This window comes from Pieris napi, chromosome 9 (genome assembly GCF_905475465.1).
Source record: "Pieris napi chromosome 9, ilPieNapi1.2, whole genome shotgun sequence".
Taxonomy (NCBI): Eukaryota; Metazoa; Arthropoda; class Insecta; order Lepidoptera; family Pieridae; genus Pieris; species Pieris napi.
Genome location: NC_062242.1, coordinates 12,392,772 through 12,410,626, shown reverse-complemented (window position 1 = coordinate 12,410,626; position 17,855 = coordinate 12,392,772). Strand labels below are relative to the sequence as shown.

General features: G+C 31.4%; 1 protein-coding gene across 2 annotated transcripts in view; it reads left to right on the top strand.

Annotated features, from left to right (window-relative positions):
• The window catches only part of LOC125052359 (ribosomal protein S6 kinase alpha-5-like), a 75,699-nt gene that overhangs the window by 10,454 nt on the left and 47,390 nt on the right, over positions 1–17,855 (top strand). Inside the window, exons 1-2 of one of the 2 annotated variants that reach the window (XM_047653160.1) lie at positions 4,696–5,618; positions 10,530–10,598. In XM_047653160.1, the coding sequence (XP_047509116.1) occupies positions 5,219–5,618; positions 10,530–10,598 (469 nt within the window). In that variant the 5' untranslated portion in view covers positions 4,696–5,218. Of the gene's footprint in view, positions 1–4,695; positions 5,619–10,529; positions 10,599–17,855 lie in introns of those variants that run through there. The other variant, XM_047653159.1, reaches the window with a different exon arrangement.

Genomic DNA, 17,855 nt, shown 5'->3' with positions numbered 1-17,855 from the left:
GGGCTGGCAAAATGCCACGGGCCCCCGACTTAAGAGGGCCCCTGCCCAAGAGATATTATGTTCTATGGATGAATGGGAAGCCTTCAATACATATTGGGGCTAGCGTGGGGACTACAGACCATTCCCTCTCGCCTAAGAGAGGAGGCCTATGACCATTAATAGGACATATACAACGTGTAATTGAGTACGCTGAAAATCTCGAATTAGGGCCCCAGCAAAAGAATTGCCACGGGCCCCAGATGGTATAGTTACGCCACTGAATATAATAGAACTAGGGCCCTGTCCCGGCTTCGCTCGGTTGGACATGTATTTAAAAAAAAAATCTAGATATTGATATGTTCTTTTACATTGTGGAACATTTTTTTGTTCTATCATCAATTTAAAGATTTGAAATACAAAATCCTCCTCACTAGTAGGAAACTTAAGAATATTTCCAACTGTTCAAAAAAAGAACATTCTTCCCACAAAACCCGGCAACGCTTCCACGAGTGTCCTTGCGACGACTGCCCTTTTTGGGTGTCCTATAGGCTCGTTTGCGCCCTTAAAAGGTCACTTTAAGGCCGGTAACATAACCTTGAACCACCTGTCATTTCAGTCCTACCTGGACCACTCTCGCCCCCCTTTCCTGGGGCCCAAGATATAAATACCACGACCCACTTACGAATTTGTATGGCAATAAACGTAGCTCACGTTTGATATTTTCAATGTCCAATCTCAATTATATTTTTATGACGATAGCTTGTCTCGCCGGCAATTATTTTTGGCCCGTCTAGCAAGACAATACAAGCGATATTAGACATACGGTTTTGTGTGTTACCACTATCACTGACAAGTATCAACTATCTTACACTTAAAATCTTACGAATTAGATTTGTACCTCAGAATTGTGGCAAAATTAAAAAAATCTAAGGCCTAAGCTATTTCTTGATGACACTAATTCCAAGGAGGTTTATATATAGTATCTAAACTTAAATTAACGCGTAGTTACGTCTTCAGACGCTAATCGAGAATAGGAAGAATCCCCTATAAGCGTAAGAGCATTGAATATATCGTAACAAGGTCTGAACCTTGACCGGAATAGACTCGGTCCTACATACATAATCTATGCTAACTACCTTTATTCATGCATTGCGTTTTGTACCATTGCTATATACTCCACTCCAATTTCCTATTTAAGATTCGCTTTCCGGGAGAATTTTATCTTGGTATCTTTATTTTTTGCGAAGCATATGGGTTTACCCCATAGCTAACCTTTAGGTTATTTCAATCTATTATAGTAGAGTCTGCAAACTCATAACCCAACTTCAGCTGCACCAATTGCGATGTTTTACAATGTCTGCAAAATACCGTGAGAAAACCGGTGTACCCAAAAATGGACAGCGTGCGTCAAGGCTGATGATGTACTGGACTAGAGAAAGCAATGTGACAGCAATGCTGCATAATGACATAAGCGTTTGTTAATCAAACAAAACAACATTGTGAAATCATTAATTAGTTTGATACTTACAAAGTTATGTTTTTGTTTTTTTAGAAGTCATTACTTAATGTATGATAAGCTTAATTAATGAAGTCATTTGTACTCCTGCTAATTTAATATCCTGTCCTCGATATTCAATTTTATCGATATGACCAAAGGTCGGGCCTATCGAATCAAATTATATTGATTTTTGACCTACTATGTACGTAATGTAAGCTATTATTTTAGCATTTAGTATTAAAATTAATTAGATACAAGATACCATTACAGAACTTCCACGTAATATATTTAACTATGAATCTGTACACTAGAACCTTCCCGTAATATTCCAAAGACAATGTAATAACTATGTTTATTGTTCATACCAATATCTATATTGTATAAGTGGCTTATCGAATGTAAAAGGGTAACAATTTCATTTTATTCCTGATTATATTTATTATGTTATTGGTAATAAAGATATCTTTTAAATTTTCGTTATTTATTTTCTTATGTTTTAATGTTTGTTTGGCGGTAAAAAAATAATTTCAAAATGTAAAATTCCCAGTTTTGGGATTCGATGGATAATGTTTAAAATATGTAGTTGTTAACTTGTTACAGGCCTTTTAGCATAATTTTGTAAAGTCGAAGTGAGGTCAAAGACAAACAGTAGAAACCCTTTTTTTAGTTAGATCTACTGTTTTATCCTATTTTAAGAACTGTAATTATTATTATAAATAGCCCGATACATCTATTAACTATTTGGTATTAAAGGGACTCTTAACAACATAGAAATACCTGATTACAAACCTTCCCGGAAATTCATTAAAGACAACAGAATTAGGGTGAATATTTTTTTTACTAGATTGCCATCATAATTATTTCAGAGACAATGTACCTAACTCGTAAAACTATAATCCTCATTGTCTATACCAAAATTTACGATTATCCTTTAAAAGCTTAACGACGCGTCAAAACGGTAACGTTTTTTTAAACATTTTATTTATATTACATTCCAAAACGTTTGTATAATCTTTGTTAATTTCTTATATGAGATATTATATAATTACCTTAGCAATTACTTGTTTATTATTAATAACAAACTTTAGTTAAAGTATTTTAAATGGATATTTGGTTTGCTTGTTTTAAAGTATTACAATGAATACAGAATAAATATTAAATTCAATACTATCACCGAATTGGTTGATTTATTTTTGTTCGTTTACACAAAATACATTTCTGCCAATTCTTTTTTCATTAGTCATTACTGACATTTAAAAAATCTAAAATACGCCATATCCGAATATTGTGGATATATCTTGTCGATTCAAAACCATTATTGAAATACGTTCTTTAGTTTGAGGGGAGAGTTTACCATATCAACGGGGTGAACATTAAATATTTGTCAGTTAAGAAACCCATGTTTGTATTGGGTGTTTTTATTTATTGTTCTGTTCTCGAGTTAAATTAATATAATGTAACTTACTTTGACATCATTTATATGATGAACCATATAAGCAAATCAAAAACCATGAAAATCGGTCCAGCAGTTCTCGATTGTTCTGTGTTATATTACTTACATGTTAAAATAATTTTAATAAATTATTACGATCTTACAAAAAATATTCAGCAGAAGCATTAGGAAATAAATACATACATTGCACATAACAAAAAAATTATGGAAATATGTATTGTCTAAAAATAAATGAAACACTGACATACAAGCAATAACTAAATTACTATATGCAACTATTAGCGAAAGTTACGAAACTACTGTGTTTACGGGAGAAAACAGGTTGATTAACCGTAGTCTATCACATTCAGGTCAACGGCATCCGTGATTAAAATTAATCTATTTTTTTTCTCCCAATGTCAAATTTGTAACCAGAAACCAAATACATATATTTAATGAACGTTTTACAGTGTACGCATTTGCTTAATCAAAATTCAACTAAAATACTTAGGAAAATGTATGTTAGGCTAATAAGCTTAGATTATGTTAAAAGTAGTTACACCGTCGAGTTAAACTCAACAGTAACTAATAACTGTAACAATTTGCAATATTAATAAATGTATTAGTGCAAAAATACTGGCGAAAAGGCTTGTATCGAATTGTTTCACAAGCTGCCGAAGCTTCCCTTTTTTAAATTCGAACGTATTAATGAAAGAGATAGAAATAGTTTCTTAGCTACTTTTCTCATTTCGACACGCTCTTACCTGGTCTATCCCTTTCTGCACTATGTATAAGCAATATCGCTGTCTCGTTTTGTTTACTTCGACGGTACGCTTATAAGGTAGTATAAGGAAAAGTTTAAGATGTTCAAATGATCAATCTCAGATGTTACATTGTATAGTTGTAATTTACATACTCATTTGTTCTAGATTTATTTAAATTATTAAAAATAGGTTTTTGAAGTGAAACTTCTTTAGGTGCATGAGGGTAACATTTTTAAAAAACGTCACGAAGATGTGCAGCCTTTTTGTCGAAGAATAGGGAGAGAGCGATTAAGACCGATTGAAAGAGGTGAATTACTTTATAGAAATTCTATTTTTAAAATTTGGCAAATAGAATTTATGAAATACTGATATTTTATATTTAAGGCAAAATAATTGATTGATATCTCAAATGAGGAATTGTAAATTAAAATGCCACGTTTTTTTATCATAGAAGAAAAAATTAAACTAATTATTTGTATTTATTTTCAACACTTTTAATATTTTAATTATAATTAAATTCATTAAATTCCTAATATATCTTCATTTTTCCCTCCCTCTAAGTCTCGGAAATATAAAGTTTTAGATTTGTATAAATATGAACAAGAGTTAAAAATTAGTTTGCCATAGAAGTTTCGCTTCTGATATATTATGTATTTTGTACGCACGCACTTTTTCAAAGTCATCAAGTATTTCTTGCTACTATTTTATTCATTGTCGCAAAAATATAGTTTAACAATATTGGCAGCATATTTTAGATATTATACTACATTACATGCATTGTTCATTGTGCAAACTTTTAGTTAAAATAGCGTTAAAGTTACAGTCTCGTCTTTAGTTGTTATAATTGTTAATTTTTTTAAATAATATAAAGTTCTGAGAATATTTCTATCTCGGCAATTATAACTAACTAAATACCACTTTAATTTTTGTTTCGCGATTTTTTGGAAGTCGTTCAATAAGTGACATTGACATGTGGTACATCTGAGAATTTTTCATATACTATGTGTCCTCGTAAATCGTAGCGTAGAGGGGGCAGCACCTCTCGGCTCTCGCACGGTTTCTATTTTGCGTTTCTCGAATTCAATTCAGTTTTGGTCGCACTGTGTGCTGTGTTGTCCGCGCGATTTTTTTTAGTTTATTGTTCACTAGTGGTTAGGGTAGATTTTTTAGAAGACAAACAGATTTAGACATAGTGAAAGCTTTTAACGAATTCTGTGAAGTGTCAAACGAATTTTGTGTAGTGCCGCTGCAACTGGATATCCGAAACGATAATAAGTGGCTGTGATTTTTGGAGAGATTTTGTGACAGTTGAATCAAAACGAGAGCTAGTGATTTACCGTAACAATCGCGTAGGTTCGTTAATATACTTGGTGAATTAGTGGGGAATGATATTTTTATTTGGTCGGGTAATGCATCAAAGCGCCCTCTAACGACTATTTATACTCGATGCTTGAAGTATGATTGCAATTTGTTCTTGTTTACTTGAGCTAGATACAAAATAATATACAAAACTAAGAGGTTACTTGCCTTTATGTTATCATAGTCATGGCGACAGCCGAAATGAATCTGCCGGATAAAAAGCCTGAGCACGAATCGGGATATTACGAAGGAAGTGATCAGGAAGGCAGCATGGACTGTGCTTGCCCTTCACCCATTAGCTCAAGGAATTCATCGCATTCAGCAAAGCTCAAACACAGACACAGTGCACATAATCATAAGAAAACACCTGTCAAAAAGTCCAGGATTGAACCACTTAATGGTCATGCAAAAGACAAGAGTGTTGAAATTGTTGAGGTCTCTGTGAATAAAGTTGAGGAACCGGTACCTGGTCCAAGTAAGCGTAGCAGCTCTGTGGAGCTCATTGGTGGAGTTGTACCACCACCAGCGAGGGATTCAATTGATTGGAATTTAGTGGAGGCTAGTAAAATTAGGAAAAAGAATAAAGGTGAGTAAATTTCAAATTCAAACAAGTCTGTTTTGACTTTTCCTAATACTTTTCTGGAACAAACTTAGTGGACGTTTTAGATGATTCTCTAAATAAGTACATCATTTTGTAGATTGTTTGTTTTTAATTGTAGGTTCTATATATCAGTGTGCCAATGGTAGTAATCATTACTTAGGAATTTGGCTAACATACTTTAACAAATACACATTCCTTGTGTATTTGTTACACAATGCATTACATAATTTAAATTAGATATTTTAAAAAATCTTTGTTAAAACAAGAACCCTACTCCTAAACTTTTGGAAATACATAATTAAATATCAGTTTCAATACCAGGTCAAATGATCAAGTTATAAAGTTGGTCAAAATAATTGAATAACCAAAAAAAAAACAAATAGTTATTTACTGTGAATTAACCTGCATATAGTTGGGGCAAATATGTTTGATATAAAGTTTAGAGGACTTTATTAAGTTAACATCTAAAAAGTTCCTTATTAAATTTACTTCTACTTAGTTTCTTATTTTGTTGGTACTTCATAGTAAAATGCTTATATTTTGATCTAGTTTAAATAATCATTCATTATGTTTAAATACATTTCCTTAAGTGTTAAATTTTTAGTAAAGTTTTGTAATAGCCTTATAGAATTAGTTTGATCATGTAATTACCTAATAATGAGTGACATGTTAAGATAGGGCACCTTGTACAAAGGAATTAAAGAAACCTGGAAACCAAAAGTATTTTTATGTTAGGGGGCGTCCATAAATTACGTGAGGTGTTTTTTTTAATTTTCTGTACCTCCCTCCCCCCCTGGTGAGATGTCGTGAGATTTTATTCAACCCCCTCCCCCATCCCCCAATCTCACGTGAGATTTTTCAAAATGTGTGTTTCTTAAACGCGTTGGATTGTTATTGTAAAAAGAAAAAAAATTGCTTCGTGCTTACATTTACGACTAAAACAAAATAAGTGAAATGTTGAGCGTTTAGGTATGGAGTTAGCGGGAAGTTGCAGAGATGGCCTTTAGGGTCAACCGTTTTCCTAATTTTTTTTTCAATCAGAAAAAAAATTGTGTGATATTTGACTCGACCCCCCTCTCTCCAACGTAAGATTAAATGAGATTTGAATCGACCCCCTCCCCCCCTTAAACACCTCACGTAGTTTATGGACGCCCCCTTACTGTATATTAACATTCATGGCTAGTGGACTATTGGTCTAATAATTTATTTTGTATGAGTCACACTAAGTCATTGTTACCTTTTAATTTGAGGTCAATGATGTCAAGTTTTAGTGTTGTTATTTATATTGGTATATGGTTTCTCTCATTTTTTCTCATTAATAAATCTATTTATAATAATAACCTTAACTCTACCATAATTATTGTATATATCTTGTTATAACTTGAATGATTGTTTTGCTTATAAATGTAGGTAAATTAGTAGATCTTGTAATATATATCTCTATCTCTGTCTTAAGTAATATGTTCACATAAATACATATACACACTTATTTTACACACACATCTTTCAGAATGAATGTCATGATAGTACAACCATAAAAGTTTGGTTGAAGAGAGTTTTTAATATTATTTACTGATTTATTAAAATAGGGAAGAGTGAATTACTTGATACCATTTTTTCTACTTAATCTAAGAGCAATGGATTTTCATTAAAATAAATAAAGTTGGTCAAAAATGACTGATTGATTTTTACATTAGTAACTAAGTTAAAATATAAGTTTTAGGTTATTTTTGTAATTCTCAATGTTAAGTACTTAATAATTAAATGTAACATAATAATTATAATATTAATTTAAACTACATTTAAATGTATACATTAGTGTACCATGTTTGTTTTATTTTCTCATTTAATCGGATGAAATAATATGTTTAACTATTACCAAATTTAGGTACTTTAGTCTTTATCAAAATAGGAAGTCGTGATAAAAATACTTTTTTATGTACTGAATATGATAATTGACAAAGAAGAATTGTTTCGAAGGCTAAAACCTTCTTGCAGTAATCACTAGTTGAATGTCAATTTAGGCTACAATAACTGGGTTTTATGGACACTGTAGGCATGTTTGCCTTCCCATATCCTATAAAATAAAACACAACTGTTATAAAAAGGGCAAACATATTTAAAATAAAAACACTTCCTAGTCATTATAACATTGTAATCTGTATTATATTTGAATAAATAAAAATCCTTTGTTTTGTTTAGTTACTACTTATTTACAATCATTGCTTGATTGTCTTCATGCTAATATGTTATCATTGCCTGATAGTGGTTATGACAAAGCAACTAATTGTCATATTGCCTATATTACTTATTTAGAAATGATGACTTTAAGTTGATAAATTGATAAGGTAACCACACTTTGATTTCGTTTAAAATGAATAAATTTAAAGCCATTAAGATTCACATACTATATGTACACAAAATATGCACATAGTGATGCAGTAACTACAAAGTAGATTTAAATATAAAATATTAAAAAAACGTTAAAAATAAAAAAAATAAAATCAAGTAAACTTAGTTATAATTTATAGGAAAAAATAATATAAAAATATTGTAAGCTATAAATAAAATATAATATAAATATATTAAGAAGTTAAACAATCCCTTACAAATTAATTCTTGTATTAATATATTATTAATATATATAATTATCTAGTGTGCCAAAAGCAATCATCTCGCTATTCATATAGCATAAGTGCTATGATTTCCCATCAAATCCCAATTTGTGAAATTTCAAGGTTTTTATGTTAAGTGAAAGTAAAGCTATTCATTAAAGATATTGATCGAAATCACTCTCGATAATTTGGACACACGATTGACCTCAAACATGTACGTATTTTCTACTTAATAATAATGAGATTTTACTTGGGTTATGTGCCCTTGGCTAAATGGAGTAGCGTAGTCTATTACCCTAATCATTTGCTTATATTGGTTATAGTATACTATAGGTTATCATTTAATAAACGTTTAAATTTTGTCAAAGAATTATTGATACTTTGTTTATCATATATATACATATGCTCTTAATGAGGTTTTATTTTTATATTTAGTTAAGTCGAGAATATAAAAACATTCAATATAAAATGACATAGAATAATTCAATATAAAATGCTTTAATATTTATCCCGTTGATACGGGAAACTCTCCCATAAATTAAAGAAAATATAATAATAAAGGTATTTAATTGAGAAGGTATATCGACGATATTCGGATAATATCGTATTTTAGATATTTTAAATGTCAGTACATAATTAAAAATGATAAATATTTATGCGTACGTTCAGACATTTATTTTGTGTAAACAAAGGAAAATAAATTAATCTACAACAAGTCACAATGTAATGTGAGTATTGCAATTCGGTGAAAGTATTAATTTTTTTATTTATTCTGTATTCATTGTACTACTTTTTAAAATCATAAATTAAGTTCAGCTAATCTGTAACACGACATTAATTGACTATTAGGCGGTACGAAGTTCGCCGGGTCAGCCAGTAAATCTATATTTTAATAGTTGTTTAGGCAAGTTTGAAATATTTAAAGCTTCTTTGCGGGATGTAACTACAATAATATATATTTCGCTGACAATCGCTCGGAACGTCGATTTGTGTAAATAATAAATTCGCGTTTACATCCGTTAAATATTTATTTAAACATGCATTCATGTACTGAAATTCGGCGGCTTACAAGTCCAAAAGGAACTTCAATTTTATTGCACCCATTGTTTTGAGATTAGTGCGATAAACTAGGCCTTGTTTTTTGCAATTTTGTAATATTTCTATTGGCTTGGGTATTGTCGGTGAAACAAAAGGGATTTTGATTTGAGCTTTAGAAATAGGAATGAGTCTCATTCCAAGCCTGTTACTTGAAGGTGTAACGTCATAACGTTTGATAATAATACGTTTTATCTTTTACTTGACAATGGAAGTTAATAAATCGAAGTTCTACGCGTATGGTAATAACTTTATTATTTCCTTGCGTTTCGTACGTAATGCAAACGTCATACGTATTTACTACAGACCTTTTGACGTATAAAGTTTCTGCTTTATTTATAGATTCACGTATGTTTATAATAGCTCATGATTTTTTAAGATAATTGAGTGAGTGAAAGGTGATTTTATAGATTTTGCAGTAACTTTTGTGACACGTAAAGTGTCTAATTTGTAATTTCAAGTTCAGATTGTTTTCGAATTCTATTCTAATTTTTTAGATTCGGTTCGATGTGTCTCTTATTTTTAGCATGAATGATATACAAATATTCTACACGTAAATGAGAAGGTGTTTTTATTGTGTTTATTAAACATTTTAGGAAAGATCAGTTGGTTTTTGTTATAAAATAAAAAATAACATTGAGTCGACTTACAAAATACTAGTATCGAGTTCAAGGGACCGTTGACTTTGTCGTTGTATAAATACTATTATTATGTAAATATTTAATATTTCTGTTTTGTAAATTACTTTGGAGATAGATTTTTGTGTCGCAGTTGTCCACGATGCATTAAATTATTTACTAAACCATATAAAGGTATATTTCCTATATTAAAAAAGTAAAGTCATGATGATTTAAATAAAAAATAAATGTTACCTAAACGTGACAAAACTGATTTTCGGAGGAGATAAATTCAATTTAAATATTTAGTATTAACTTAAATTTTGGATTGACTTACTTAAATTCCTATGTCCCCAAGTGGGACAGAGGGCATTGCCCAGGACCTATCTGACTGGTTTTCTAGCGTAGAAGTCCTGGGCAGCTGTCAGAATTTATCTCCATATTATTGGATTAAAGATACGATAATTTCAATGTAAATTAAATGCCTATCTTAAAATCAACACTGCTTCGGAGGCTTTATTTGCTGTTTAAAAAAAACATGGGTTTTATATTGGTTTTGTTTGTTGCAGTTAATCTTAACGGTGCTTCAAAAGTGGACATATCACACTTCGATCTCCTCAAAGTACTCGGCACTGGAGGTGAGTTTATATTTAGTTTTATTGACATATGATATACAATGTGTATCAGAATAATATTCATAAACATATTATATGCCATTTAATACACAGACATTTACTTAACATATAGTGCGTAATATTTTATCGTAGTTTTGAAAAGCTTTTCTGAAAAAGTCCAATTGGTTTAACTTTATTTTATTATCATAATACATTTAATATTTACAGGAAGTAAATGTCATTATTTCCCTGTGTAAATCGTTTGTTAATCGAAACTTATACAGATATATTTTATTAAAAGTATTTAAATCTGGAGTTATGACAAAATTTAATTTGATTTCTTATGAAATATCCCGTTTCATGTAACATTGAATAAAAAGATGCAATTGCCATAGTTAAAAACCGTTCCCCACTATCCCTATAAAGCGATATGGGTTTAATGACAACCACGTGGTGGGTCAGTGACCGTACCATCTGCACTCCACAATGCACATCGCCCCATTTTGAACTTAACCTAACATTAACATTTCTAACCTATGTTCCTAATACAGTGCATATATGTTACACATGGCGTTTCACCCAGGATCGATTCCCGTAGACCAGTCTAAGAAGACTGGGAGGGATCAATTGAAATTTAAACGCTTACTGCGTGCCCAACACCCAAAAAAAATACTTATGATACATTGTTTGCGTACCTTCAAGATCCGAGGTTTGAACACATTTAAAACAAAATTATTTGTTTTTAATGCGTCCTTAAGGGTTGATTCAGATATATATATTTGCGACATAAATCCTTGTAAATATGAAAAGAAAGCATTTTCAAACTTTCCTTGTTTAGACTATTTCTTAACTCTTGTTCGTAGGTTTTCCCTAACGTGCGTTGGGGTCACGTTCAATTTACTGATGGTTTATAAATAGAAATATAATTTGCTTTGTTAAAAACACGAAAAAATATGAAAATTTTCATTCAACGCTCATAATTTTCATTTGCTTTCAACAGTGCAACTAGAAAAATATAAAAAATCTATCTTGATATATACGCGAATTGATTGCTTTATTTTCATAACCTATATATATTATTTATTTATAAGTAATCTTACAGCTACACATATTAATATTATAAAAGAAAACACACAGACAATACACAAAGAAATAGATTACATTGATAAACAAAATATATGAAACATAAAACGTAAGTCAAATTAGTTCATTAATAGATAAATGAAAACTGAAAATAAATATTAAACAAACGACAATTTAATATTTTAAAGTAATAACTAAATTAATGCTTTTGCTAGATAATGTCAAAGTCCTCTCGTTTCTTAAAATATTTCCTCACATCGTCTTTAGTAAGGTGGAAAATGTCAATGTCATAAATTGTGTTATAGATAGCTAAAATCCGAAACATTGGCGAATTACGCAGATAATTCGTGTTCACACACACATGGAACACTTGTAAATATCTTGTCGCATACGGGGAATAACATAACATTACAACAATTATTACTAACGACACACACACACACACACACACACAGAAATACAAAATAATGATAACAATAATAAAAAAAACTTAAAAAAAAAAGAGGAAAGAGGCACATTTTTAGTGTGTTATATCTGCGTGCTGTGGTAGTAACTGGCCCTGACTCAGCATTATACTGTGGAGCAGACGTGTTCCTCAGCGCTGGTCCATTCTGCCAGAGACCACAAGAGTTAGTTTGCGCCTCAGACGCAAAAAAAAAAAGAATGTAAAAATAATACATAATAGCAAAAATTAACAGTGTAAGAATGAAGTCTTATCATGGAATCTTACTAAGTAAAATTTATATTTTTTATTAATTAATTGTCAAGTCTAATAGTCTAGGGCCTATGAAAAAGTATTTATAATTTTAAATAGGGCGTATATCCTTTACTATTCCAAGTATATATGTAGTTGCAGTCACGATGCTTGTTCATACATTACGTACGCAGGCTAACGTAAAACGTGGTCATACACGTTCTTGTTAAATTCTAAGTCTAGACCGCATCACGTTAGGTTGTAATGTGAGGCGATATTGATATAGCTATTTCTGGATTCTAGCTTAGTTTATATTTAAGTCTCGATTGCAATTATAATCTTTTAAAATAGATCAGTGGCGCTACAACCTTTTAAGGTCCTTAGATTTCTGTAACTGTTTCATGATCGTTTGTCAATATAATGGACAAGTAGGTGATCAGCCTCCTGTGTCTGACGCCGTCGACTTTTTCGGTCTAAGGCAAGCCGGTTTCCTCACGATGTTTTCCTTCAGCGTTCGAGCGAATGTCAAATGCGCACATACAAAGAAAGTCCATTGGTGCACAGCCGGGGATCGAACCTACGACTTAAGGGATATCGTTGCTCTCAATTATAACTTTAGATATTAGAATAACCATAGTTTACGAATTTGTTCTTACGTAGAGTTGGCTGCGTGATTTTTTATTCATTTATTATGCGTGGTTGCGATCATAACAGTAAATAACGATTGCAAAAAGTCGTGCGTAATTATCATAGCGAAATAGTTCCGCTATGAAGGGTTATAAGCGAATGACCATAAGGGTACTTGTTATGTGTGAACAACGGGCATTTCTTTGTTACAATTTACAATGTGCTATTATATATGATATTTTTATTTACCGTTTTTAAAAACCAATATCTGTTGTCCTATCGTTGTATATGATTTGAGATTTGGAATATGTCTGATAGATTTTTAAACGAACTGAATTATACCTAAAAGTATATTGTACTATAAATAATGGAATAGTTTATCAAAGTCGAGAGATAATATTATTTATACAGAAATACCTAGTAGTATATAATTCAAACTACCTAATAGTAGAGCACATCTTCATTTTCACACCACAGACAGCACAGCCGAATTAGATTTTAGGTATATAATATTTGTTTCCTTTCGTAAATATTTGAACCTTTTGGTATACATTATGTATTCCATCTTTGGATTTTATGTTTAGTTTTGAATGTTATTTATGTTAGCTGTTTGTAGAGGATTACAAATAAATAAATAATAATTTAAAGTGTTTCAGTTACGCAATATTATTTAATAATAAAATAAATGACAAATAACAAAGAATTTCAAAGTAGATAAGCGCGGCGCTTAAGGTGATATCAGACGGTTCATTTTTTGTTCATTTTCACCTTTCATTCGGTACATTTCACTCGAAATGAAATGTCTGAACAAAAAATGAAACACGAGTGCCGAATGAATTCATTAGTGAACCGATCCAACAGTGTTGGATATTGGCATCCGGTATCTTTCATTCCCACTCCGAATGAACGAGAAATGAACGGTCTGAACACTGAGAGAACGTTCATTCGGATTCGGCCATTTTGTTTCCAGTCCTGTAGCCGACGGACATCACGTTGTCGACGAAATTATAACTTTTTTTTTCTGTGTGTTATTATATTGTTTTCATGCGGCAAAATGGTGTTCAAGTGGAACGATCAAAATTCATTACTTTTTTTTTTTAATAAATTTCTTCTTTCAATCCATGGTCGCACCCACCACCTTCGACGTTTTCTTTGCTTCTTTTTTGTCAACTCTTTGATTAAATGATCACAAATTAAACTAATTCCAAGACGTACGACTTCATTCGATGACATATTTAAAAGAAAGAACAATGAATGTTCATTTCTGTATCATTTCGTCTAAGCCGTGTGAACATAGAATGAAAAATAATTAAGCATTCACTCGAGTGAACAATCATTCGAGTGAACCGTCTGATATCACCTTTAAGGTGATATCAGACGGTTCACTCGAATGATTGTTCACTCGAGTGAATGCTTCATTTTTTTTTCATTCTATGTTCACACGGCTTAAAATTAGACGAAATGATACAGAAATGAACATTCATTGTTCTTTCTTTTAAATATGTCATCGAATGAAGTCGTACGTCTTGGAATTAGTTTAATTTGTGATCATTTAATCAAAGAGTTGACAAAAAAGAAGCAAAAAAACGTCGACGGTGGTGGATGCGACCATGGATTGAAAGAAGAAATTTATTAGGAGCTTCCAATACATTGTTGAGAGAACTAGCCGTTGAAGATCCTGATTCATATTGTAATCATCTTCGAATGGATGAAAGTAAATTTGAAGAAAAGTTAAAAAAAAGTTATAACTCCGTCGACAACGTGATGTCCGTCGGCTACAGGACTCGAAACAAAATGGCCGAATCCGAATGAACGTTCTCTCAGTGTTCAGACCGTTCATTTCTCGTTCATTCGGAGTGGGAATGAAAGATACCGGATGCCAATATCCAACACTGTTGGATCGGTTCACTAATGAATTCATTCGGCACTCGTGTTTCATTTTTTGTTCAGACATTTCATTTCGAGTGAAATGTACCGAATGAAAGGTGAAAATGAACAAAAAATGAACCGTCTGATATCACCTTTACTTCCTTTTCACTTAAGCGTCAGATTGCGTAACCGTTTCAATAATTGCACTTAGCGTGTTTTGCGGAAGTGCAATCAGTTATGCAGTTTTGTACTTTATCAAAAAGGCGTTTGGTTTATATTGCAGTGTTATACGCAGCAACTGTAGTTCGTAGACTAGTTTATTTTTTTTAAACTTGATGTAAAGGTCATATTTTATTGTTCCTGTAAACATGTATAAACAGGTGAGTTTCACTGAGTAAAATCCCACGAAATCGAGGTTTTAATCAGTCCAAAAATATTGATTTATTAATAAATATATATAGTAGTTTTAGTAAAAAAAAATTGTATTTACTATGTATATACTTTTAGACACAAATCTTCCAAGTCTTCTTTACTTACACTGTTAATTTTTAATATTATTTTTTTTTAACTATTATTATTATTATTAAATTATTTTTCTTTTTTTGCGTATGAGGCGCAACTAACTGTCGTGGTCTCTGGCAGAATGACCGTATGAGTGAGTGAATTTTTACATTAATTTCTAACCCTAAAATTAATAGAAATTCTTAAATTTTTGCCTACATTAAATATACCATTTTCTAAACATGTTTCTTCATTAATTACATTTATTAAGACCATAATTTCTTCAAGTACGTCCCTCTCACGTAGTAGAATCGCACTATCGCTGGGCAAACGTGACCTAAGTCCCGCACGTGCGCAGCCGCATTCACTGAACGTTTCACAAGTGATATTGAACGTTTTAAAAACAGGTATTTAATGTTTGCTTAAAGATATTTTACCATTTGAATGCAGTGTTTTGTTTTTGGTTATACACCATTTTATCTAATCTCAGATATCGTTTTCGTTTTAAACTAATCCTAATATAAAAGAAGTCACTTCTTCACTAAGAAGTGCAATGACATACATTAGATGAGTGATCTTACAATAAACAAAGCTGAGCCATAGTCACAATGGAAAGAATAAGGGCTAATATAGGTACAATATTCTGTTGAAAGTAAATCGCTGATTTTTTTTCTAGTTGCGATGATAAAAAAAATCATTATTTCGCTTGGTTAAGTAGTTAGTTTTTTCGTAATGTATTAAATTATTACGTCAAACGTGTACGTGCAGTGGTTTCCACTGATTACATGAAGGCAAAAACTATCGATTTTATACAATACTACGGCAATTTGTGTCAGAAGGCGCGTATAATCGATAAATATTTTAAATTAACTTAATATACGACATAATTTTTGAGACACAGTGTAAATTCACTTACTTTAAAAGTACTGTACAGTATATAATAAAGTGGGTGTTAACTTGTGAAATAATGTATGGGAGAATTTCAACTAAAAATATTATTAAACTATTAAACTATTATACAATTAACTTCTTGAAGTTATACTTCTTTTGGCGCGCTAGAGAAAAATGATGAGAGTAAATTTTTACGATGCGCGTGCACACCGTCACAAAAAACCGACACCCTGAAGTTAGATAGTCAACATTCTAGTTTTTTCTATTGTTGGTGTCGGTTTTTATACAAACGTAGGATAAATTTTTTGAAAAGATTTGTATCTTACGCCAAAGAAGTATAACTTCTAACGCGTGTACATAAGTACACACGTTTTTTAAAAAAATATTAACAGAAAACCTTTTCTATCCATTAATCTTGTCTAAGTATATTTTTAAATCATAGTATAATACTCCCATACGCTTCAGAAATAGGTCGCTCGCTGGCGAAGTGTCGAGACAATTATAAAGCTGCGAGAGTTAGCGGGGAATGGGAGCTTGTTGACGCTTAGTTATGCATCAATAAATATTAATAGTCGTACAAGCAAACGAAAACTTTTAAGTTACAATTTACATGTAAATTATACAGTGTTTAGCGATTTGTCAAATAACTTATTTTTTTACTAGATTTCAACTGTTTTATTGTACTGAAAAAAATTGTTACATTAATTAACGGACTTTATAAGTCTTCCTCTTACCTTACAACCTTGTAGAATATGATCTATGGTTACCCATTAGTTCTTTGGTTATTTGATCAATAAAGGTATTACGAGACAATGACCTTATGGGTCATCTAATATATGTACAATTCAAAAGGATTCACTATTTTACATAAATACATAATGTTACAGTAAAAGTTTTAGTTAATATATTCCCTATATCAATATGTTATGTAAATTTTAAATAAGAACAAAAATAAAACAGTTCAGACACAAATTATAATAACGTAGTTTAGAAATAACAGATTTGTTTGGAGAATTCTCAAGAATTGGATTGATGTTGTTTTTTTGCGAATAAAAAGCATGGCCAAAGTACCAGGTGGACATAAGGTCGCGAGCAGTGTAAGGACGGGCGGGTAATGACCGGGCACCGCTACGCGCCAGTTTTCGGGGGTCGCTGACCCGGCGCGACGGCCGTCCTGTCAAATCTCCTACATTGCCATCGTGCCCTGGTACCCCGATCGGATAGCATTCATATTGAGCTTATTTGATTTGAGCTTTTTGTACAAAGCACTTATTAAACTTACATTGTGTGCTTTCTGAAAATTGGAAAAAGTTGTAGATTAATAAATATAGTTTTTAATAATTGCGTTGTTTTTTGACTGATCAGAAAAATATATTTTGATGTGCTCAGGGCACAGTTTAGCTATGAAATGCGATCGTGATAAATGCGATACAATATATTGTGCCGCTATATTTTGTATACTAATTTAGGTGCGATGACCTCAAGTTTATTTCTATTATTTTCTACACCGTTTTTAACTTATATGAAATATAGTTAACCCTATTTTATTACAATAACTATGATACTTTGTCAAGAGTAGACGTTGCCCTGTAATTAAATTCGGCTACAGTATTTTG